This window comes from Lissotriton vulgaris, chromosome 10 (assembly GCF_964263255.1).
Source record: "Lissotriton vulgaris chromosome 10, aLisVul1.2, whole genome shotgun sequence".
NCBI lineage: Eukaryota > Metazoa > Chordata > Amphibia > Caudata > Salamandridae > Lissotriton > Lissotriton vulgaris.
In genome coordinates this window covers 67,131,309-67,154,610 of record NC_141698.1, presented here as the reverse complement: position 1 = coordinate 67,154,610, position 23,302 = coordinate 67,131,309, and the positions used below count along the sequence as shown (strand labels likewise).

General features: G+C 42.7%; 1 protein-coding gene across 4 annotated transcripts in view; it reads left to right on the top strand.

The window, feature by feature from the left end:
• The window catches only part of TSC2 (TSC complex subunit 2), a 196,984-nt gene that overhangs the window by 17,170 nt on the left and 156,512 nt on the right, over window positions 1–23,302 (top strand). For all 4 annotated transcript variants that reach the window (XM_086940493.1, XM_086940494.1, XM_086940496.1 and 1 more), the window contains exons 3-7: window positions 5,656–5,742; window positions 7,246–7,356; window positions 17,044–17,188; window positions 19,180–19,297; window positions 20,584–20,632. In XM_086940493.1, coding sequence (XP_086796619.1) covers window positions 5,656–5,742; window positions 7,246–7,356; window positions 17,044–17,188; window positions 19,180–19,297; window positions 20,584–20,632 — 510 coding nt within the window. The remainder of the gene's footprint in view (window positions 1–5,655; window positions 5,743–7,245; window positions 7,357–17,043; window positions 17,189–19,179; window positions 19,298–20,583; window positions 20,633–23,302) is intronic.

The window sequence follows — 23,302 nt, the reverse complement described above, 5'->3', positions numbered from 1 at the left end:
TTCCTCACCCATTTGAAGATACTAGTGATAGTTCCCAATGGGCCCCTCCATGCACCCTTTAGGAAACAGTGACAATCTTAATATTGACTTGAGTGAAATTGAGGCGGTGTTGTGTATAGCTCTTGAGAAAGCTTTACTACCCTCTTCATGAAGTTGTACTGGATGGAGGGCATACTTCCAAGGACAAGAATGGCTTGCTGAAGGATGGCAGTGTCCACAAAGAAATATCATTTGTGTTTTAAAGAGATAGATTCTCTGCTTTAGGGGTTGATTTCTCTGATTTAGGGCACAGCGTCTCTTTTTGCTGCATACTTTAATGGATTGATTAAAAAAATAAATACGCCGGCTAACTCGTCATTCAAATTGTAAAGAACGAGGAATCTGGTATTTGTATCAAAGCGAGGAGTTCATTGGGAAGCAAGCAGGTACGTCCTTATCCAGTCAGGTACCGTACACTAACAGATGTTTTCCCTACATTCTGTGGATGTGGTGCATCAACCGATACTATAGCAACCAGAGAATGCACCTGAGTGTGGATGTGGTGCATCATCCGATACTATAGCAATCAGAGAATGCACCGCAAGCACAACACCACACAAATCTAACGTACAGTAGGTTTTCACGTAAAAAGGATATATGCCTTCCTCTGATCTCCAGACATCCCCAACAGTGGGTCACAACCCTGCTGAATTGAAAAACCTGGGGAAAAGTACATATGCATTCCTGTGATTCATTCCATCCTTAAGCTGTACTAATATTGCCTTTCAGTCCAGTAGACATCTCAGCAAATGTAGGCCTGATTTAAGAGTATTGGTGCTATTTATCACACCTGATAAATTGTAATACCACGGGGCACGTTATTTATTGGGTGAGCTAAATACCACTCATTACAAGTTTCTGGGGAGTAGCATGCAGATTTTGGCGTGTAACACTCCAAAATCTGCAGTGTACAGTAAATCCTGTGTAAACATTTAACCTATTTAATTTAGACCGGTTTGACCATCCATTTAACAATGGTTGCAAAATTTAACACATCCAATAAATATTGGATACATTAAATATCGTCCAACTCATAATTCTGACCTGTTCATAAACAGTTTACTCAGGGGTTGTAATACACCAACCTTCATTGCCACTAATCACTTGAGTGGTTTGTGATCTGCTTGCACCACAGACTGAGTACCAAACGGATACGCTCACAACCTTCTGGGGGACTATGGCAAATCAGTTCTCAATTTCTACCCAGTTTTGTTTTCTGGATAGTAACTCATGTTTAATAAAGGCTATCAGATGCTCTCCCCTTGTCGCCATCAAGCTGACACAGTATTCCTCCAAATCAGCCAGAAGCTTCCATCTTTGCAATGAAAGACTGACTGTAGTCAGAGGTCTTGAGTACAGTGTGTTGCTTAGTGCTGCCTAAATGGCCTAAAAGGCCTGAAACTCTGCAGTTCATATAACCTTTTTTACGCTTCTTTGATGTCCGGGATGTCAAGGATGCAACTATAGACCCATAGTTATCTTCAGTTACTCAAAAGATTCCCAGTGCAGATCATCTACCTTCTTGTGCTGCTTTTTGGATGTCAAATGGGTTAATATGGTCCTATAAACAGCTACAAAGTTCATATAGTAGTCAGTAAGTCATGAAAAGTCTCTAACTTCTGTCTGGATAGTGGGTACTTTCCACTCTAGCATAGACTGGATCTTCACATCCAATGGGTAAGTATTTCTCTACTCTATCTGATCCCCAAAGTAGATTACAGTGGATGTCCCACCTGACACTTGGTTGCCTTGATGCACCGTTTCGCGCCCTGTATCCTGACCAACATCTAGGTACCCAGGAAGGGACTTCTGTGAATTGCTTAACACTGCTATGCACTATTGGAACCACAAGCCTCTTGCTAGTATCCAGCTCAGAATTCACTGGCTCACTGTATAGTTTGCTATCCTTTCTTCGAGCATAGTCTTTCCACCACTCTTTTTTGCTGACCTGCTCCTAGGCTTCCTTCCAAAGTTCTGCATGCATAATCCAATCAACTTGTGCTATGCGGAAATACTCCAGGGAAGGTACGTCCTCCAACCGCTCACCCCATCAGCTCTGGCAGTAATCCAAACTTGTTTGCTTCATGTTTCTCACTCTCTCCTCCGTCTGCTGCAGGGGGTGTGGATGCCATGACCAGTGCCTTCTCTGAGTCTTATCCTGAGATGGATATGCAACCTGTGCTCTGGTCAACACAGCTTATGTGGTCCATGCGAAATAGGCTTCTGGTACTGGTTCTAAGCCAGGGGCAATTAAAGCATTACCCAGGAGACATCTAGCAAAATTCTTCTCTCACCCCTTCATCAACCATGGGAAACTAGCCATTGAATTCAACTACAGTGTGGGCAATCGGATACTCCATTCCTCTTCAATGGCTACTATGCTTGTACCTTTGACACTTGGGAGAATCTGCTCGGGTTTGAGTAGCTTCCTCTCACCTATAGTTCTATGAGCTCCTATATCTCTGAGCAGGAACTTTCCTCCTATTGATATTGGCCACCTGCACAAACCTGACTGCTTCTACCAAATGTCCATACCAACTAGATTAAGTGCACCATGGCCTTCTTAGTTCCCTTCACCCACAATCAATACACTAGCTATGGTAAGTGCAGTTGGAACAAGGTCTTTTGCCTGCCAGTCTCTCTTGTAATGCCTATCCTTGTGACACAGGTTATCACTCTTGGTTTGAAGAACCGTACTGCTTTCCCTTTATTAATTCTCTGGAACCTAATTTGCAGGAAAGGACCTCTGTTTGTATGGTCACCCTCAAGTTTTTGGACTGATGCTGCTGACTTTTCTAAAGTTGACTGGACCTTGCTGTCCAGTCCCCCGTAGGCATGTGCTCCGACCCACACAATGTGTACAATTAGCAAATAATTTATTGGCTTTGTTCACGTTCCCTAGTATATGAGAAGTGTGGCTCACCGGTTAGAAGAGGCAGTCCATGATGCAGAGGTCGGACCCGGGACCAGGGTTCAATCCCCGACGCGGCAGGGCCTTGAGCTCAAAATGTCCACGGACTCGATAATTCTCGCCTCGGCGCCTACTCGAATCGTGGGTTCACACTCTGCAACTCTGGGCAATAGCTTGCTTAATCTCCACTACGGCCCCACCGCGATGGGATGCCTGGTCTTCACCTTGGGGATGCCCAGTAGGGGTAATCTCGCAGGGAAAGGCCAGGACGGGTTCCCAAAGCAAGCGCCTTGAGACCTTACGGTGAAAGGCGCTATATAAGAACGTATGATTTACGATTTATTTATATGGTACAAGAGGTACTCGGGCCTGTAAGTTAACTGTTAATAGTGGATTTCAGCACTTCATTGTGCCACCGCTACAGTGACATGGGTGAAAACATGACTTTAGGCCTACCACTGCAGCCTAGTCTGGCAGTATTAAAACTGCCAGTAAAACATGGCAAAATAAACACTTTTGCCAGGTCAAAACCTTCCTTTTTATTATTCATATGCCACCACTAGGGAAGGCCTTGCAGAGATAGACACGTTCGCCTATGTTTGGTGGGCATGGGATAGCTTGTGTCGGCACACACTGCTTTCCTGCCTTTATGCTCCTACTATACCACTCACTAGAAACCCCATGCTTCCCCCGCTGATTGATGGAACTAGCCAGTGGGCCCGCTGACAAACCTTCTCACTTTTGGAGAGCTCTACCCAGACTGTCAGTTTTTGATCCCATCCTGGCATTGAAGCAATCTTCTTTGCCACCATCTTTGCGCCACATGCTGAACCCCTCACGCTGAATTCTTTGGGCCACCTGTTAACAAACCCTCTCCCTGCAAGTTGGTCACCCGCTTATACACTATAATGCTGGAGATGGCGCTGGTGTGCATCTCTTCAGCCTGTGCAGTCTGGGGACTCGACACAGCTTCCCCATCTCCGAGATGTAATTGACTTATTGTGGTTGTCAATCCGCTGCCCTGTCACTCAATGACCGAATTCGAATTATCCATTTTAAGCTCCTACATAGACTACATCACATCGCACACTTGTTCAGTTGCGCCGCATGGGCCTGGTTGAGGACGCGCGCTGCTTGTGGTGCGCTGCCCCAGTGGCTACAGCCTTCCACCTTGATTGGGACTGCTCAAATGTAACTGGCTACTGGACTAATATATACAGAGAACTGGCTGTTTACCGCTGCGGACCCCACTTGTATCCCTCCTGAGCTACCTAAAAGATGTACCTCTCTGAATTCGACGCCTCACTGCACTACTACTGCCTCTGGCTAAAAGGTGAGTGACCTTTCCCTGGGGCAGAGGCGAGCGCCTAAAGACCGACTGGTTATGGGAGGCTGCATACTGCCAGGAGCAGCTCTCCAACTACTGGCAATTTATGCTGATATGATCCCACCTGAAAGACATCAGGAGACTTTGACGCTTTATCTGTGTCAGAGAGGAACAAATTGAACTTTGTCCACTGCAGTGACCTCACAGGCTGCAGAGACTACTCCTCTGCCCAGCAAAGGTCCCTGTACGGACGATTGATTGACCTCACTGTCTTCACTCTTGGTTCTGCGTGCTGTACGATCTTTGCTCTCTGAAGTACTGTTTAATTTTGATGTCCCAGCTTTCATGGCGTTTCCTCGCCCTTATCTCCAATACAAGAGAAGGTGATTTGAAACATAAAGCATGCAACTGTCACCCCCCCTCCTCCCTATCTCCGTTCAATCCCTGTGAGCTTTACACTGGTATTGTTTCTTTCTGAAATACCAATTAACAAATTAAACAAATAAATGTGGCCACTGTCAAGTTGGGCATGAAGTGCTCCAGTGTGGCTCGCTGTCTTAGGGTTGTCTATTCTAATTATAGCATAGATCTTTCCATCCTCTGCAGGATGATGTTGCACGCGTTCGATGGGGCATTGCCACAAAATTGAATACCAGGGTGCATCAGGTGGGCACGACCAAATAAAAAATTAGCATGCAGTGAAGAATAGGGGAAACTTTGTTGGGGCTCAATACCGGATGGCTTCAACTTGACACATCTTGCATTAAATGGATGCAGTTGCACCCCCACTATAGAAAGAAACATTTATGTTATATGTTCATGCTCATGTTGCCTGCAGCAGTCTCTCTGTCTCTTCTTATTCCTTATTTCTCACCACAACAGGTGATCCACCTTCTAATATCGTGGCACAAGCTTTGCAGGTGCTAAATGGCAACTTTCATTGAAGGAAGCACCCAATTTTGTGCTTAAATCCTAGAAACTGCAGCCATACACAGAAGGCAGATCCGTGTCCTCTGTCAATGCATTTGAGCCATTCTTGAAAGAGTGAGGTTTTATCATTTGTATCTTTCTAAGGCTTTGTGCTAGGTGCTCTGGTCAGTCATGTGAGCTTCTACTGACTTTCCTGCTATAGCTGCTGCTGGGTAGTTGAAAGAAGACTGGAGAGAATGGTTTACGTTTTGGGTGTCCTCTTTTACCAGGTATCTTTGTTTCAAATCTTCTTGATAGCGATATAGGTGGGTTTATTTTTCAGAAACTTTGTGAACTGATTTGTATTATTCATTGCCGGTGTTTTTTTTTTGGGGGGGGGTCCTATGAATTTATGCCTCAAACCAATCCTGTTGTGGAACCTCTAAAAATGTGTTTTATTTTAATGCAGGAGCTGAGTATGGACTCTGTGTTGCATAACCGAATCCGAACAATAAACTACGTCTGTGAATTGGCAAAAACTAAAAAATTTGAAGAGGTTAGCTATTTTAATTTATTGTATCCCTGCATGTTCAAAAATGTTTTTAATAACAGTCCTATAACATCAGTTGCACTGATAGCATTCAAAATATTTAGCAGTTGTCATAGATTCAAATACCTAATCTAGGCTGGTTCAGCAATTTAGGAATACCTTTTTTCTAGCACCCCAAACCTTATCTTCTGTTGTGATTTTAATAAATATTTTTTCTTGTTTGCTTTGACTCTTCCCTCTCATGGGATTTCAGGTTACACTGTCTAATTAAAAAAATATATATATAAAACAAGCTCTCCTGATTTAGTTAATAAGTTTTTATTATTTGATAGATATATAATTCCTGCAAGGGAACATCAAAGTTATTAGAATAACAAGTCAATAGACACTGCTTTTTTCATGCAATGTGTGGATGAGCCAAACCAACTCACTTGAGATAATGCAATATATTCATCAGACATGCTTGTTGTAGGCTTGTGACTGTGAAGGGGGGGTATTTAACACCCTGTCTGTGCCGGAGTGAATCTCAAAGGAGACGTTCCACCCAACATATCCTGGCATGGAAAAGTTACAGAGTAATATGTGCCTCTGCTAAACTTGAATGTGTAAAAGAATTGCAAGGAGGGATAAGGGTGGTGGCTACCAAATGTTCACTTACAGCTTTTAAAATTGGAAAAAATAAATTATTGGGAAAAAATAAAATAACTGGACGACACTGGGTTTGGTACTGTTCAATACCCAAAATCATGTGTTTGGGACTTCTCCAATAAGGAATCTGCTGCTTCAAAGTGGTTCTCAGTCTTTGCTGTATCATACGTAAAATTCTGTATATACGTATATATATAAGCTTTCTTGTTTTGCTTGTGGTTGACAGAAAACTTTCTCTCATTGTTCCTTTGCTTATTGGAAATTAATACATTTTGAAGGGTCCGTATCTTCCCGCCCCCAGCAGCAGATCTGCTAGGCTATGAAAGTTCCAGAAATGAATGGTAAAGCCATCTCTCAATCATATGCATCTATATCATAAACCAAAGGTTCACAGAACTGCAGCAGCCCTGTTGACTCTCATGCAGAGGTTTTCTTATGAAATAAATGTGTATGGTCCTTTCAGCACATGTATGTTTTCTCTAACACTACTGGTGTATCGATGGTTGATAGAATGAAATGATGCGTGCCAAAGAAAGGTAATACATGGGTCATGCTGTCTGACAAATGAACTCGTCCACCCAAGCTTGTGATCATAGACCTATCAAAATTTCTGATTATGTGTTTGAAATCTCTCTGCAAGTAGCAATGGATGTTAATTCCAGAAAAGTTTTCATTTTTAAGTGTTCGTATGATGCTGTGAAATTCAATTATTTACAGTCCTACATTAAAAAGAACTTGCCCTTGGGAGTGCCCCTTCGCCTGCTTGGGGTCAAACAATTTTAAAAATGGTTTTCAGCTTGATGGTTGTGGCTACTCTTGGTGTTGTCTTGCTTTGTATTCACTTTTGGGACCTCTTTGCAGCATGCTGTGGAGTCAATCTGGCAAGCAATCTCTGATCTTTTGCTGCCAGAGCACCCAGCAGAGGCCAGACATGCAGTGCTGCACCTCCTGAAGGCAATCATTCAGGGCCAGGTAAGGAGTTACTTTGAGACTTAATTGTTGTTGTTGTAGTGGTGGTGACCTACTGCTGAGTGCAGCTGTGTTTTTTTTAAAGTTTTATATAGCGCAAAATAGACCCGAGACATCCGGTATCAGAGCTCTTTACATGAACACCAGTTTTGTTACATGAGGACACATTCATTTTTGTTAGGCACAAGGAGATTAAGTGATTTGCCCAGAATCACAGGATGTGGAGTGCCGTTGCTGATACTCGAACCTGGTTCCCCAGCTTCGAGGTCGACCGCTCTAGCCGGAAGGCTACATCCTCTCCCCAAGTTAACTATAAAACAATTTAAGGGACTTAGGCTGAATCTTGGTATGGAAGTCCAGAATTTAAACCATCAATTTGCAATGTCTAACCATCTCTCTGACCCTTTACCAACCACAAATGAACAGTAAATTATTACGGTAACAACCTCCCCCTACTCCTTAAGTCAGGCGCATCAGAAATGCATATGTGTGACTGGAGAAAGCTGCAACTGCTGTGCTCACCAGGAAGAGAAAAACAAATGAACCAGCAATTGACATGTCATTTGCCGCTTACTAAGGACAAAGGCATGCGATCACTTCAATGCATGCAAATAAAACATTCCCTGCAGACACGATCTAGTATTTAGAAAGAGTGCAAAGAATCAGCATGTTTTTTTTTTTTTTAAAGAGACCGTTTGGTTTATGGATATCAAGGGCCACTGCAAAGAACCATGCAGTGATTTGGTGCCTCCGTTTCCAATGCTCTGCATCAAGTGCCTTCTACAACAGAAACAACCACATGAGTCGCAATAAATGATCTCGTGTGCAGGTAGTGCTTAACAAAACAATACTTCAGCTTAATTTATGGAATCTAAGCTCTTGTATGAAAGCAAGATAAAAAGTAAACCTAGATAACTGAAAAAGAGCTAAATCATTAACCCAGAAGAGGAGGGTGTTTCTCATTCTACATTGTGTTGATGGGGAAGGTGCTAAACCCATCATGCCCAATTACATTCTTGGTGTTTAAGAGTGTAATACGTAACAGGTAAAGAAAAAAAAGGGTTTGAGACAGATCTATACAAAGATGGCTAGGATTCAACTCTAGAACCAAGGGCTGGATTTGATGTAACAGTCAAAATATAAAACGGTCCTTGATGCTTTTGAGGTTATCCATTTTTAGGTCGAGCTCTCTCGACCTATTGTCATCGAGTTGCTCCTCAAGGGAGCTAGACTGGTGCACGAGCGCCGATTGCACATCGTGGACGCGCATGCCCAGCCAGCCAGCCCCCCCCCCCCCTCCCAGCCGTGCACATCACAATCACGCACGCACACAGCCACACGGAAGCACACACACGCACACACACCCTCTGCCCCTGCCCACTCACCTGGCTCTTTCTGCGTGTCCCTCTCCCTCTGCAGTGGGTCAGTGTAGGCAGCAAGCAGCCTCGGAGGTCGGCGTGTCTTCTCCGGCGATCCGATGTGCACGCTCACGGCGACGTGCACTCCCACTGCTTTCGCGCCCGGCATTCTTGATTTCCTCATCAGCAGTGCCTTGTGAAATGTTATTATGCACACTGGCCAGCAGTTAGAGACCGGTCAGCAGAGACGGGCCTGTCAGTAGTGTGAGAACAGTACATCAGGCACTCAGACTGCCGAGGTCACCTTCGCCTGTCGAAGGTACCGCCTCTTTGGCTAAAACATTTTCTCTACCTTTCCGTGAGGGCAGGCAAACAAAACAAGCAGATAAACAGGTCCAACTGCCTGCGCCGGTACTTTTCTGTCACTCAGACGCCCTTTTTGAAGCGGACTATGACTTCAGAGGGTAACCACGGCACCGTCGCTACGTCACCCCCAGAACACTTTTAAAATCGTCTGGGGATCATCACCGCTGTAGACGGCGCCCAAAAAATGTGTATGAAAAAACATGGAGGGCGGGTTTAGGGCGTCACGTGACTGCACTGCTACGCTTGCGTCAGGCTGCCTGCGAGCGAGAGCTGGAGAAACGGCTGGGCATCAGTGGTGCTGCGAAACGTGGTACATACAGGCTGCTGGATACCTGGGTTCAAAGGCAAAAGAAAAACGTGGTAGCGGGACACCCAAGAGGCACGGGAGCCAATGCTAAGCGGACGTGAACCCAAGGCAGCACGCGCGAGGTAAGACGCGGCTGTGCACTCACGGTGTGCGCTGTATCACTCCAACGTGGTATGTGCGGAAACCCTTCAGCCCTTTTGTGACTGGAGCGCTGCCGGCTTCAAGGGGGTGGGGAAAGGACTTCTCCCGTTTTTGGCTGCAGTCTGTTTCGGAGCCTACTCGTTCCTGCACAGGGCTTGGCTATATATTTTTATTTTATTTATTTAGTGCATTTTCATAAAGCGCGGACATTACCCGAAGGTGTCAGAGCGCTGTACAATAGAGCTAGTCACGTTACAAGAGAAAAGTGGTACAAAATAGAACATTACAAAGACTAAACAAAATGAAGGGTACACAAACACAACACTTAAAAATACCCATTAGTAATACTTGTAGTCCCATTTTCTATTGACATAATAGGCATTTTATTGTCATGAAGCAAAATAAAGTAAAAACATGTTAACTTAGTTCTCCCATAAATAATTTTTCCTAACAGATGTGGTCGCATCGAGATATTAAGTCCACCTTAATCTTGCTTTCTCTCTAGTGACTTGATGAGACAAAGTGTTCAGTTTTAAACCTACAACTGCCAGTTGTTTGAGTCAATTTCTGGTTTCTTAATCATTTGTGATTTGGCGCTTCTACGTATGCAGAGGCAGGACAGTTTGAGATAATTAAATCTGTCAGATTTTCAAGCCAAAAGTCGCTGTCTTTAATTTCATAAATGTGCTCAAAGCCTCGCGAAAATCAATCTGCCTACTTTTTGTTAGTGGTATTAAGAGTTGTTTTTCGTTCAGTGCTCAAATGTGTGGTAAAACAGAGCATGTATCTTAATGCTCACCTTTAATGAACGACTAAATTGCAAGAAATCCCACTACAAAAGGTGTACTAAAGCATCAGTGCTAAATAAATGCACAACCTTTTGTCTGTTGTTGTGTTTCATTAAGTGAAGAAAAATTAATAATACGCAAACACTAAAATGATGATCGTGTTTACATTGCACAACAAACTGACTAGAGAGTAGAAACAGACCTATTAATTTGGGAACTACACACAGATGTCAAATAGAGCATTGGATCTTTAGTCTGGGTGCAGTGGCCCGATTTTGGGTGGGGGGTGTCTGTGTACGAGTTCTACTTAGGGAATCCGAGACTGTTTAGAAAATAAAACATCAGAGGATTATTGGTGTGTGTATGTATGTATGTATGTATGTATGTATGTGTGTATGTATGTGTGTGTAAATAAATGTGAAGGAATCCGGAACTGGATGTTGAACATTTAGATGAATCCTTTGACTTGTATAAGTACCAGTACAGCAAACCGCATCTAATATGGACGATTGGTGGCCGCCGTTTAAACACTGGTATGTGCCAAGAACCAGAATTGATTTTGATGAAAAAAATGTTCGATATTATAGACTACCATATTGCTTCCTCTTTTAGAAATAAAATCCAATTTTGAAACGCTCCAATCATCCCAGTAAAATCATGAACATTTCCATTTTTGTGTACGTTTTGTTTGTGAATTAAATAAAACATTTCACAGTTTGTACCTTCACAGTTTGTACATTTGTTTGATTTGTGCTTGTTGTGTATGTGTGTGTTTTGTTTTTTTTGTTTTTGGTATTGCTTTGTGTCTGAAAGTGTAAAAACTGCTTAGGCTGGTCTTCCTTGCTTCCACTAGTTATTCAGTGGTGGTCCACCACAGTCATTTGGTTAAGAACTACAGGGTGTGTGGGTGGCTGTGGCTCTGTGTGTGGGTGGCTGTGGCTCTGTGTGTGGGTGGGTGGCTCTGTGTGTGGGTGGGTGGCTCTGTGTGTGGGTGGGTGGCTCTGTGTGTGTGTGTGTGGGTGGCTCTGTGTGGTTGGCTCTATGTGAATGACTGTGTGGGTGGCTCTGTATGTGTGTGTGTGGCTGGCTCTGTGAGTATGGCTCTGTGTGGGTGCAAATGCAATAGGTCTCGCATTTGCGAGCGATTAAGCTATTGGCATTGTAAATTACAATGCCATTTATTTATGTTTTAAAAACAAAAAACATAAATAAAAATAATGTCATGAGCAATGCCAATAGCTCTAACTTTAAGAATGGCGAGACCGTTGCATTGTAAATGCTTGTTTCTTAATTATTGAGATATTTCAACCTAAGTATAACCAACAAATTTACAAAATTCAGCCTACAGTGTGTCCATTATCCTTTAATATGGCATATTCCTTTCTATCTGAATTCAAAGTTCAATTGCAAACACTACAGTGCATGCAGAAACCTTGCCACAGATGCAAAAGACAGAATGTAGCCAGGGTTACAACTCATTATTGGAACGAAATACACTTTATGCAAAATAGGTACTTAGAAACTAAGGTGCCTGCATGCTGATTAATCAGTAAGAATGCTATTATACTCTGAACGATGCATTTTTTTAAATTAAAAGGTAAGTTTTATGGCTAGCTGAAAATTATGCCTTTACTCAGTTGCAGATTACTTCACTTCATCATAAATTGTAAAGCTTAGCTTCGGAACATGTTTGTAGCACTGTTTGGAGCTAGAATTAAAGCTTTGATTTCTAAATGGTGCGATTCATATTTCTAAAAATCCAATTTGAAAAAGCTGCTACTACAGCAAAATGCTAAAGATTAGGAAGCCTCCAGAGTGTTTAGCTTTTTTGAAGTAGCTGGTGAATTGACACCTCAGTGGATCAAGTGGCCAGACTTCGATGTTATTTCGGGCTATTTACAATGATGCTTGGCAGACACTTTCTACCCTTTGAGTTTGGTTTTTAGAGCTCACTATACCACTTGTGAAATGCATCCATATTTGCTCGAGAACAAAAAGAAGCATACCTGCAGAATTTGACACAGTTTAACTTCACTGTGAATGAAAATAGCTTCTAAGAAACCCATTCTCCTTTATGTGAGAGTCTGGTTCTTTTGTAAGTACCAGCCTGAGAATGCTGTGAACAGTGGCCTCCATAGCAGTTCACTGTTCCCGACTATGGCTTTTACTATGCATCAAACCTTGTGGAGAGGTTTGAAGGTTATCAATTTTTCTGTCCATTTGCCACTGGCTGAGATAGGCACCATAGATGTCCATCTGACTTATTTTTTGTATAATTGACACCTACATTTTCTGAATTGGACTGGACACACCAGCTCTCTTCACTGCAACCATCCGACATTACCAGAAGCAAATGTTTCTCACACCAGAGATGTGTGTAATATAGAAGCGGCAGCCACGTGATGTATTGTTACCGTGTGCTTCATGTACTTCCCATTGCTCAGTGACCCAGAGGGATGTCTAGGTATCTTTACATTCAGCTTCCTTTTTTTCTGAGGAGATGGTCCTACTAAAAGTCCCAAAATGTTATGTGCTGTCCTCCCATTTTCACTCGACTCGTGTCCCATGCACAGCCTATCCTAGGTTCTGTTTTAACCTGCCTCTCAATTTTCATGATCTCTCATTTCTTTGGTCTGAGTGTCTAGCATGTTTTAGTTTTAAGGTATCTGGGATTTGTTTACCTTAACCAGTAACACCGCTTTTTGATCTTTTAGCTATAAGATTGGTCATTCCTGGTGCTTGGGTTTTGTTAGGAATGTATTTTCGACCCCATTCTATTGATGCACACTGGAGAAGGACTTTTGTATATAAAAATTGAACTGAACCTGAGCACCTTCATGGGCACTGTCCATCTAGTTACAGTCCAGAATATGAAGGTGGACAGCTTGTATATCTTTTAAGTTTGAACATGAGCTTGTCACTGGCCTATTTTGTTGCAGCTGGTTGGCATGTATGAAACTTTGGACTAAAGACCGTGATAGTTGTAATCTATTCGCACCTGTATCGGGTGTCTTCTAAGCAGAGTTTGCATTTTGCTTGTGCACAACTCAGTGGCTGCAATGCAGAGAGAGATAATACAGTTCAAGCATACTCATGAAGGCTGCTTTGCACGTATGCTTCATGTCTGATATTGAATACTTTACATGAAGCCCTAAATGGTTAAAAGCATTTAAATGCTGCAGAGCCTGATTCATTTAATAAATTTCTGTCTGGGAGACTTTTTTCGGCAGCCCTCAGTCAACTATCTAACCTTAGAAGGTCATCCTTAGTGGGGCACTTTAAGGCATCATAATGCTTTGATTCTGGGCTTGTACTACATACTAAATTTCCTCAATAGGTCTCGGCTAGACAGCGCTTGCGCTTGTTCTTCAAAACATGTTGTGTATACTTTGTGGGCTCCAGCCCGCCCATAGGCTTTCCATTTGCTGGCTCCATTGTCCCCGTCCTATTCTTTCTCGCCATTTGTCCATGGCAAGGATTTGTCTTCCTGTGTTTAGCCCTCCCTGAGAGCAGGGACCATTTACACTATCCTTCCACTGCTTTCATTTTAGGATCTGTTTCAGGATCTACCATTTTCTTTGTTAAAGATCAACTAACACGAGCGTACATGTTTTCATTTGCTCCAAACTCCTATGTAAACATGCCTGTAAATCTTGTTCCTATCTCGTCACATTTGCTTTGCATGCAAAGACCGAGGTCAAATGTCTCCAATCCCCTCCTGCTTTGCTGCTTGAATACTGCGTGATTGAGTGAAAACTCTGCTTTTTGTATTTACATTTTGCTTACCGGGACTCCTTGCATCAGTTTACAGCTGCTGCTGTCTGACAGGCTTCATTCAAAGACCGAGATCAAATGTCAGACACTGTTTTCACAGGGCACCTGTGCCATGCCCTAACCCAATCCCACCTTGCTGTTCTTTTTAGTTTCTTCTCCCTCTCCCAACTCCCCATGTACAAGTTGCTTCTTCCCGTCTCACTGCACCCCATCCCTGTTGCTTCTTACCCCAATCTCCTGCACTGTTTCTTGTTCCATATTTCTATTTCTACAGAAGCTTTTTCTCAGTAATTCACACTCGTTCACCATGTTGCCCTCTTTGCATCCTTTTGTGTTTTTCTCAGCATTTGTTTTAGACTACTCCGAGTGTACATTTTCATATGCGGCTGTCCTGTGCATACACTGGTGGGAGTTGGGGAGTATTCGGAGATTAAGAAGGATGCTTCTGAGGCAGAAGGAAGCGCCAGCCTTCTCCTCCCCATGACGGTTTCCAGAGCATCTTAACTTTGAGAATAGCTCATTTATCATTTTGCTTCTTTTGACCCCTCCCTAATCCAGGGTGGTCAGCAGGCCAGCAGGAATGTCAGGCATGTTTAGTTGTGTAAGATTGATAGAGTCCAGGTGGGTTAATATGAAGCTAAAGAATGCATTTTCTGATCTCTGGTCTCAGCCAAAAACATGAACGAATCCGCTTTGGTTGTTTTTTTCTGCTGATTTCGGTAACGCGCATAACCGGGCCCTGCAGACACCAAAAATTGGAACTGGCCACTATGTTCTTTTAGTTGCCAGCTCCGTGCCATAAGATTTGGGGAAAAATATATTTTCCCAACGTTCCCTTATTTTCCAGTCTCCACATATGTTTTATTACAATGTTGTATTTGCCTTTGAATGTGGGTCATCGCTGGAACTACGCTGTGTGAGCGGGACACGTAAACAGTACTTGCAGAAACCTAGAATGGAGTATAAACGACATCATGGATGAGCGCACCCACGTTATTGCTATGGTGACAGCAGTATATGTTTAACATAAATTTATTATATGCATCTAGCCTACACTGAGAGAGGAATAAGGGCTTATCATATAAAGTAAGCCCTAAAATTGTGTCAGAGAGTTAAGTTAACAGTTTTGGGCTGACTGGTGCCCTAAACAGATCTAGAGAGGGAGCAGTTTTAACTTACTACCTTAGATAGCTGTAAATGGTTGTCACTGGAACTTTAAAGGAATGTGCTGCTTTTTGGGTGGAAAAAAGCAGCAATGTAGCTGCATTTTTTTGCCATAAAGCAGTTGAGGTCCAAAAACAGCTCTTTGTTTCATCTCTGATAACCTCATCCTTTCCACTGCTGACATTATTTTAATTTCTTTTTAATGATATGAATGACAAACTTAGATATTTATATTATATGTAATATAGGTAAAATTTATTTTCCTAATGATGTAATCTATTCTGTATTATTAGTTTAATGTTTCTATAATAGATACATAAGTGTATGTTGCACATAATTACACTACACACATTCCCTCTCCACATGATTCAAGTACCCTCTGTACCTCATTATTACTCTCCACATAATTCCATTGCACACCACACCACATAATTCCACTACACATTACGCCACTCAACACCACCCAATTCCATGCCACATCATTCCACAACAAACAATTCAAATTCAAACCACATAATTACACTCCAAACCACATACATCCACTCCACTCCATAACACATGGGTAAAAGACATTGTCATTGACAACGCCAATCTCTTTCGGATTGCCGAGACCAATTGGATTTGCCGATGCTTGTTTCCTTAAGCCAACACAACCTCCTTTTCTGTTGCTTTCCTCACATTGTGTAACAGTTGTTAATGGTGTTATGTTTGTATAAAGCTTACATGCTCATTCCGTGGGATTTGAAATGTTAATCATTTTTGGTATGGCAAGAATAGAAATCTCTATTGTAGTGTACAGAGTCTTATTTTAATACCACCAGACATCTGAGTCTGGGGGAGCATTTGTTTTGGTCTGGTGCTTTTGGGTGCTCTTATAACTGCTAGGTACTTTATTGGCAGCATTTGTTATTTATACAACGTGTACGAGGCACTCTTAGGCAGTCTATCTACATTATTCAAATTAGTAATATCTGTGAAAAACAGATAGTACTCCATCTGATTTATTTGGTTTCTTAGCTTCATATGGATACTAACAATATGCGTTCATAAACCGCCACAGATTTAAAAATGATCAGACATTTGTTTTACTTTGTTGAATATGACTGCTTTTTCAGGCCAAAAGTGTAAGCGTGCAGGTTCATAGAGAGAAAGGAAAATAGTTTTTCGTTTGCTTCATCTTTGTATCAGTTGTAGTCTGATTCGATCAGTTTTAAAGCTTCGCAGGTAAGCTGTAAGGAGAGTCTTCGGTTTGGATTCGCTCTCTGTTCTGTGTATATATGAAATCTAGCATTCGTACTATGTACTCCATTGTGCACTAAAACGAACAATAGACCATAGCAAAAGTGAACAACTCTCAATGAAATACTGTTATAACGATGAATAGCACCACGTGTGACTCGACGTATGGTCACATCTGCTCAGTAGTTTCTGATGCCGTCATGAAACTTACCCAACCCAGACCTAGGCTATTGCATTTTGTTTATCATGATCCACAATTTTCAGTTGTTAATACATTCACTGTCTTAGGTGGAACTCTAACCTATAGGGGCAGTGGGCAGTAGTGTTATGGTGAGCTTTGTATAGTGCTGGGCATATATTGCTTATCTACATTTTTGTCTTTAGGTACAAGAGAGCACAAGATACTCTAGTGCCCTCCGCAAATCAACAGAACCTTTACAGTGATGGTGCACATTGCATCTGCTTCCAATGAGCTTTATGCATGTGCACGATGGAATGACCTGAATCGGTGGGTGTTGATTATCTCTATCTTCCTCTCCTATCACCTCTCCAGGGTGAAAGGTTGGGCTTTCTCAGGGCACATTTCTTCAAGGTCATTAAGAACTATCCTTCGAATGAAGATCTTCAGGAGCGGCTGGAGGTTTTTAAAGCTCTGACGTATGACGGGAAGGATATTACTTACATGGAGGAGGAGCTGGGTACGTATCTTCTCTCGATGGAACCTGCACTCTAGTTTGGTTTTATAAGATTTGATATTTGACCATTATCTTTAAAATATGTTGTCTAGAACCTAAATGCCCTTAAGAACTGGATACATACAAAACATTTACAATTCGTTCAATCAAAGTATGCACAAAACCTATCACAGTATATAAAATATATGCAATCAGAAAAGTAAGGAAAAAATAGTAAGTGCAACCTCCTATTATTCCTTATGGCTATTTAATAGATACGTTGCTTGAGATACCGGTGTTTGATACAGTAAAGACTATAGATGTTTATTTAAAAAAAAGGCAAAAATCTCAGGTAGCAAGTTTCAGAAAGTACTCCTATTTTCCTCTTGATAATTTGGGATAGCAACAGCCAGGGGCCCACAAAGAGTTTTTACAGTTCAAAATTGTACACAAGGTAGGGGGAGGAGGAGGGTGTGAGACTAGGTCGCCCTCCTAACGTATGTAAACCATGGAAACCCAAGGTATTGGGTTTTAAGACCTAGCTCAAGAAAGTGGCTCCTAACCAACATGATCAGGAAAAAGCCCAGAAGAAAGAGAAAAATGTCATTCTCGAGTCCCCTCACTCACCAAGGTTTCCCCACAGTGACATTCTTCATCATTGGGGCCATCCCAGCTCTCCACGAACCGGAGCATGCTGCGACTTGCGGAATTACGAAGGAGCACTATTTAGACAACTCGGAAAGGTTAGGAGCCACATTCTTGAGCTAGGTCTTAAAACCCAATACCTTGGGGTTCCGTTGTTTACAGTTCAAAATGGCCACCATGAGATTTCTGACTCCTACTGAAGGCAGTAAACGTGGTCATGCAAAATCAGAAGAAACGCAATTAATTTGCAAGATACTTAGGAAGACTGATACTTATTACTGTTTGGTTTAACCATAAAGTCTTGAGCTTCATTCAGCATGTTGCTGACCAGATCCTGTTAAGGCAGCGCATTCAGTCTGCCAATGTGGATTCACGTCTAGAGAGCTTAATGCCCAATAAGGAATAAATAAAACCACTGTTCCTGCATTCAGAATGTAACAGTTTTAGGCAGGCTGCAGTTTGCTAGGTGGATGCTTCTAGATTGGGGGCACCTTGGGAGAACAGTTGAGAGTTGTACAGTCGGGATACTTGTGGAGTGCACTCTAGCTGAACAATTACATTTTTTTAGTGTGAACAAGCAGTTTTATAAAATATTCATCTTTCCTAAATTAACACCACTGTCTGGATCTGTGGTTTTAATAAAATGTCACCAAGAACTCTTCTTTCAGTGAATTGACTGAAGCTCAACAGTAGAAATATCCAGCGCTCTGATGTAAGAGAAAGTAATGCTTCGAATGCAGATGCTTTTTTATGTTTTAAAGAAAAAAAAAAAAAAGAAAATGGATCTCAAAGTAATGTGTATTATCGGGGTCAACCATTCTGCCCCGCATCCTCCTTCCCCTGTTTGGGACTAATCTATTCTGCAGATAAATCACACTGTCCACTCTTTAGCCCAAACACACTTTTTTAAAGCATAAACATTCATGTGAGTTATAGGTGAGACTCATATAAGCACTGTACCATATAGTGTCGCAAAGCTCCCAGAATTGGAAAATCCTGTATCTTCCTAAATAAGGGTATTGATTTAGAAAGCACTTGACTGGAGCTTGCTTTACTTCTTTAGTAGTTTCTAGCTTGTGACATTGCTGCTAATAGATTTGTGAACTGTTTTAAAATGTTGCAGCATCCTCTCCCACCCGGCTGCAGTGCAATGTCCTGACTCTCTTTGATCAGAACACTGATGCTGTGGCCAACACTGGCTTTATAGAAGTTTTTGTTTGGTAGTCTTTACTACTGAGAGCATTGTGGCAGAATTAGTCTGCTTATGATTACCATGTTTGTCATGGATATAACCGCTCTATATTTGATAACCGTACATTCATTGTAAACTCTGCTAAAGGAGCCTTGTCTTTTGTTTCATTTTCCTACAGCGGAGTTTGTTATCCAGTGGATGGAAGTTGGTTTATCTGCAGACTTCCTCCGTGTTTTAGTGAACCTGGTCAAATTCAACAGTTGTTACTTGGATGAGTACATCGCTCCGATGGTCCAGTAAGTACAATTGTAACTTTGTTTTGTGCTTCATTGGTTTTGTGATTGGGAAAACCATTAATTGTGACCTCTACAGGCCTGTTGGCAGTTGTAGATCACTTTCTCTGCAGCAACATAAAATATGAAAAGAGTGCTGTAAACTATATATTCCGCTTTGTTTGCAGGTGCCACCTCACTTTCATCTTGATTGGAATTTATACCTGTGCACGACTGTACATTTCCATATTTCACCCATAACCTCCTTGTATATTAGTCTGCGGGGCAGTCAGCAGAAACATCACACTAGACTGTTGCAAGTTGTATTTGCGTACAACTGAATAAGCTCACTGAAATTCCAAGAATCTCCTCATTAGATGTTAAACTTTCACGGGTTAGTGAAGGGCAAACAGTTGAGCCTTACTCCTGGAGGGTAATAAAGGTTTAGAGACTCTAATATACACACAACATTTGAATTGTGTGAATTAACTTCTAATTCTAGGCAGTGTTATGACTTTATAGGACTTTTATTCAACTTAATGTTCAAAACCATAGTGAAATATCTATAGACTTGCAGTGTTACTTTTCAACATAGTTGAATAAGCAAGGACAATCGGTCTTAAAATTTGTAGCTATTCAATTGTGCGCTGTAGGGGTGCAAAGGTAACACCAAAGTTATTGGTAGCCTAAGTGTGACTGAGGTGTGATGTCTAGTCTGCATGACAACATCCAGTATTAAATGATCCACATTAGGCACTCAGTCTGACCTGAGAATGGGTGCAGTGCAACAAGTTAAGGAACTTCTGACTTGGGTTTGTAACAGTCATCTCAGGAAATAGAGTCACTTTGGTGGGCAGCACACAGCCAGGTGAGGTCTGTGTAGAACCCTCAGTCGCAAGCATTTCTTGTTCAGTATTGTATAAAAAATCAAGTGACAGTAGCAACTGAAAGGGGTCAATCTCTGGATTGGAACGTGGAAATCTTTGCAGTCATGTGGGCTGAACAAAGTGTTTGCAAATTAGTCAGCTGGTTTGTTGTTCTTGGACAAGTTCCTAGAAGAACCCCGTTCCATTAAAGTGATTAAGCAATTAATTTTTCTACATCAGATATCCATGCAAATTCAGTGTCATATTACATTATTGAATATGTGGGCTGTAGTTGAAACAATTTGAATTTACATGTAGGGATACTACTGCAAAACTAATTTAAGATTCACCTCACATCCTACAGAACTGTATCCGATGCAGTTTTAGCTGTTGTGCGTGTGGTCCTCCATATAAACAGTTGCCTCTATTCTTCCTCTATTTCAGAATGATCTGTCTTTTGTGCAATCGCACCACCCGTGCCGTGGACATAGAGGTCAGTCATGTTTTACTTCTGGAGCTGGGTTAATTTACGTTTGTGTCGTGGAGCGAGAGTGGGTGTGGCTATGTTGTTTTGTCATCGACTTCTTAAGACTACCAGCATAGATTGTTCGGTTATGGGCATAACTGTTTTTCTCCAAAGTTACTTGTATACCTATGTTAGACTCCGGCAGACTCTCCATGTTTTGTGTAGCTTTTCCTGTACAATGTTGTGGTTTGCCGTGTGACTTGGGGTCATTGCGGTATTTGGAAAGCTTTATACAGTTCCGCCTTTTGTTTTACAGCCTTTTCCCATTATTGAACTTCTGGGCTTCAAACCTGAGGTTCCCACTTCCTCACTTAGTGGTCACCATTTCAGACATCATGATCCCACAGGATTTTGATATTAGTGCTATCTGCCCTTCACGTTCTGACTCTCTTGCTCTTTATACAATTGTTCAGTATTGTGTCTTTTTCAGTTGTAACTGGTCAACTCAGTAAGGGGCACATTCTAGATCCGATTTATTTTGTTCATAGTCCATGTTGAAAATCTGGACCATGATCCACTCCCTTGGACTCTTCATCATCCAATACAATTGTTTAGTAACATTGGTACGCCAAATAAAACAAGCATTGAAAATGCAATAGGTCTCGCCTTTGATTAAGTTAAAGCCATTTGCTTTGCTAATGGTGTTGTGTAGCAAAGAAAATTGCTTTAACTTAATAAAAGGCGAGACCTATTGCATTTTCAATCCTTGTTTGTTCAGCCCTGTAAGATCAAATAAAGTGATCGACCATTCCATCGATTTTCAAAACGGGCACACATGAGCGCCATATTGTTACTCACCTGCAAGGCTGCCGGGGCTGGGGCGCAGAGGCCTAGCCAAAGCCTTTTATAGATAGCACTGTGAGACACCTCAATTATGCAGTCTAAGAAGACTCCCACCTGAGAACCAGATGCAGCCAATTATACCAGAGTGCACACACTGCCCGCTCCCAGGGACACACCCATCGGGCACCGGAGACAGTGAAGTAATGAAACGTGAGGGGACCACTCTGCGAAGTAAATGGGGGTAGCCCCCCACGCTCTGGACCCAGTGCAGGGCCTGCCTCCAGTGCAAAATGCCCGAAGGGGCCCCCTAGAGGTCGCACTCCACCCTCCCCCGCACCGTGGGGGCTGCAGAGGTTAATGTTACACAACTTACCAGAGAGGAAGCCGCTAGCAAGCACCCTGCATACTTCACTCACTCCATGGGGCTCCGAGTCCTGCGCTTTTCTTCAGGACACCTTCGGGACCCGTGTCAGTTACTGACTTTTGAGAGCAGACAAAGAGGCCACAGGCCCGCGCTGACAAGGGGCCTGATAGTGCCTGCACTCTAGTGAGGGATGCAGAAGGAGTTTCAGGCGAGAGACACACTAGGAAGAGTGCACTCAGGAGAGCAGCTTTTCGAGGAAAGAGGTGCCAGAGAAACGGGAGAGACCGAGGTCTCAAGCAGGCAAGAGGCAGGGAGTGTGTGCACTCACATGAAGGATGCAGAAGGAGCTTCAGTGCAGGGGGAGGCATGCACAGAAGAGTGCACTCAGGAGAGCAGCTGTTCGAGGAAAGAGGCACTAGGGAAGCAGGAGATGCCAAGGTCTCACGCAGGCAAAAGGCAGCGAGTTGTGCACTCCAGTGAGGGATGCAGAGGAGCTTCAGTGCAGGGGGAAGGCACACCCAGAAGAGTGCACTCAGGAGAGCAGCTGTTCAAGGAAAGCGCAATAGGGAAGCAGGACAGACCGAGGTCTCAAGCAGGCAAGGGGGCAGCAAGTGTGTGCACTCAAGTGAGGGATGCAGAAGGAGCTTCAGGGGAGAGGCACTCAGAGAAGTGTGCACTCCAGGAAGGATGCGCTTTTGGAAGGAGGCTGGGTCGAGGATATAAGCAGACATGATTCCAGTGAGTGCATGGGCTCTAGTCACAGTGCCGGTACTCTCCCTCTCAAAATAAACCAGCATCGATCTTAGTTTTATGGGGCCATGTGTTTCTAATTAGCATGAATTAGAAACACATGGCCCCATAAAGATAAGAAAGTGCTTTGCGACAGCAGCAAAGCAGGCGACCCAGTCGGATCGGAGGCGAAAGGGCGTCCACAAAAACCCTAATTTCCAATGGCAGGCCACCATTTAGCATAAACTGTGACGCCAGCCTATGAAAATGGGGAGGGGGGGGGGGGGGGCTTAAAGCCCTTTTCTGAAATCCCTCGCTCTCAAAATTTCTTGCCAGCGAGCGGCGCATACGCTGCAACGCAGGCAAGAACTAAAAAGCAGTGCCTAAATCAGGGATTGCATCACTCACACAGTATAAAATCACCCCCAGGCTCTGATAAGTGTAGTTTATGCTACTGCATACGACTTCCTTGTTGATCTTTTGGAAATCCATTCTTTTAACAAAAGAGTGCACAGATGGCTAAATAAAGCTTTTTATGAGATTCCTCCTAAAGGAGGAAGTGTCACAGTGCGTTCTTCTTTTCCCTAAAAACGGTCCTTCCAGACCTGCAGTACCTTAATTATTGTGATATTCTAGCACATAGTTAATGGTCTAGGAGGTGGTTCATTAATATACATTCTTTTTAGACCAGTGATGGTGGATGTTTGCATGGTCGCATGTTGTGAGCATTCAATAAAAATGATTTAAACAAAAATATTGAA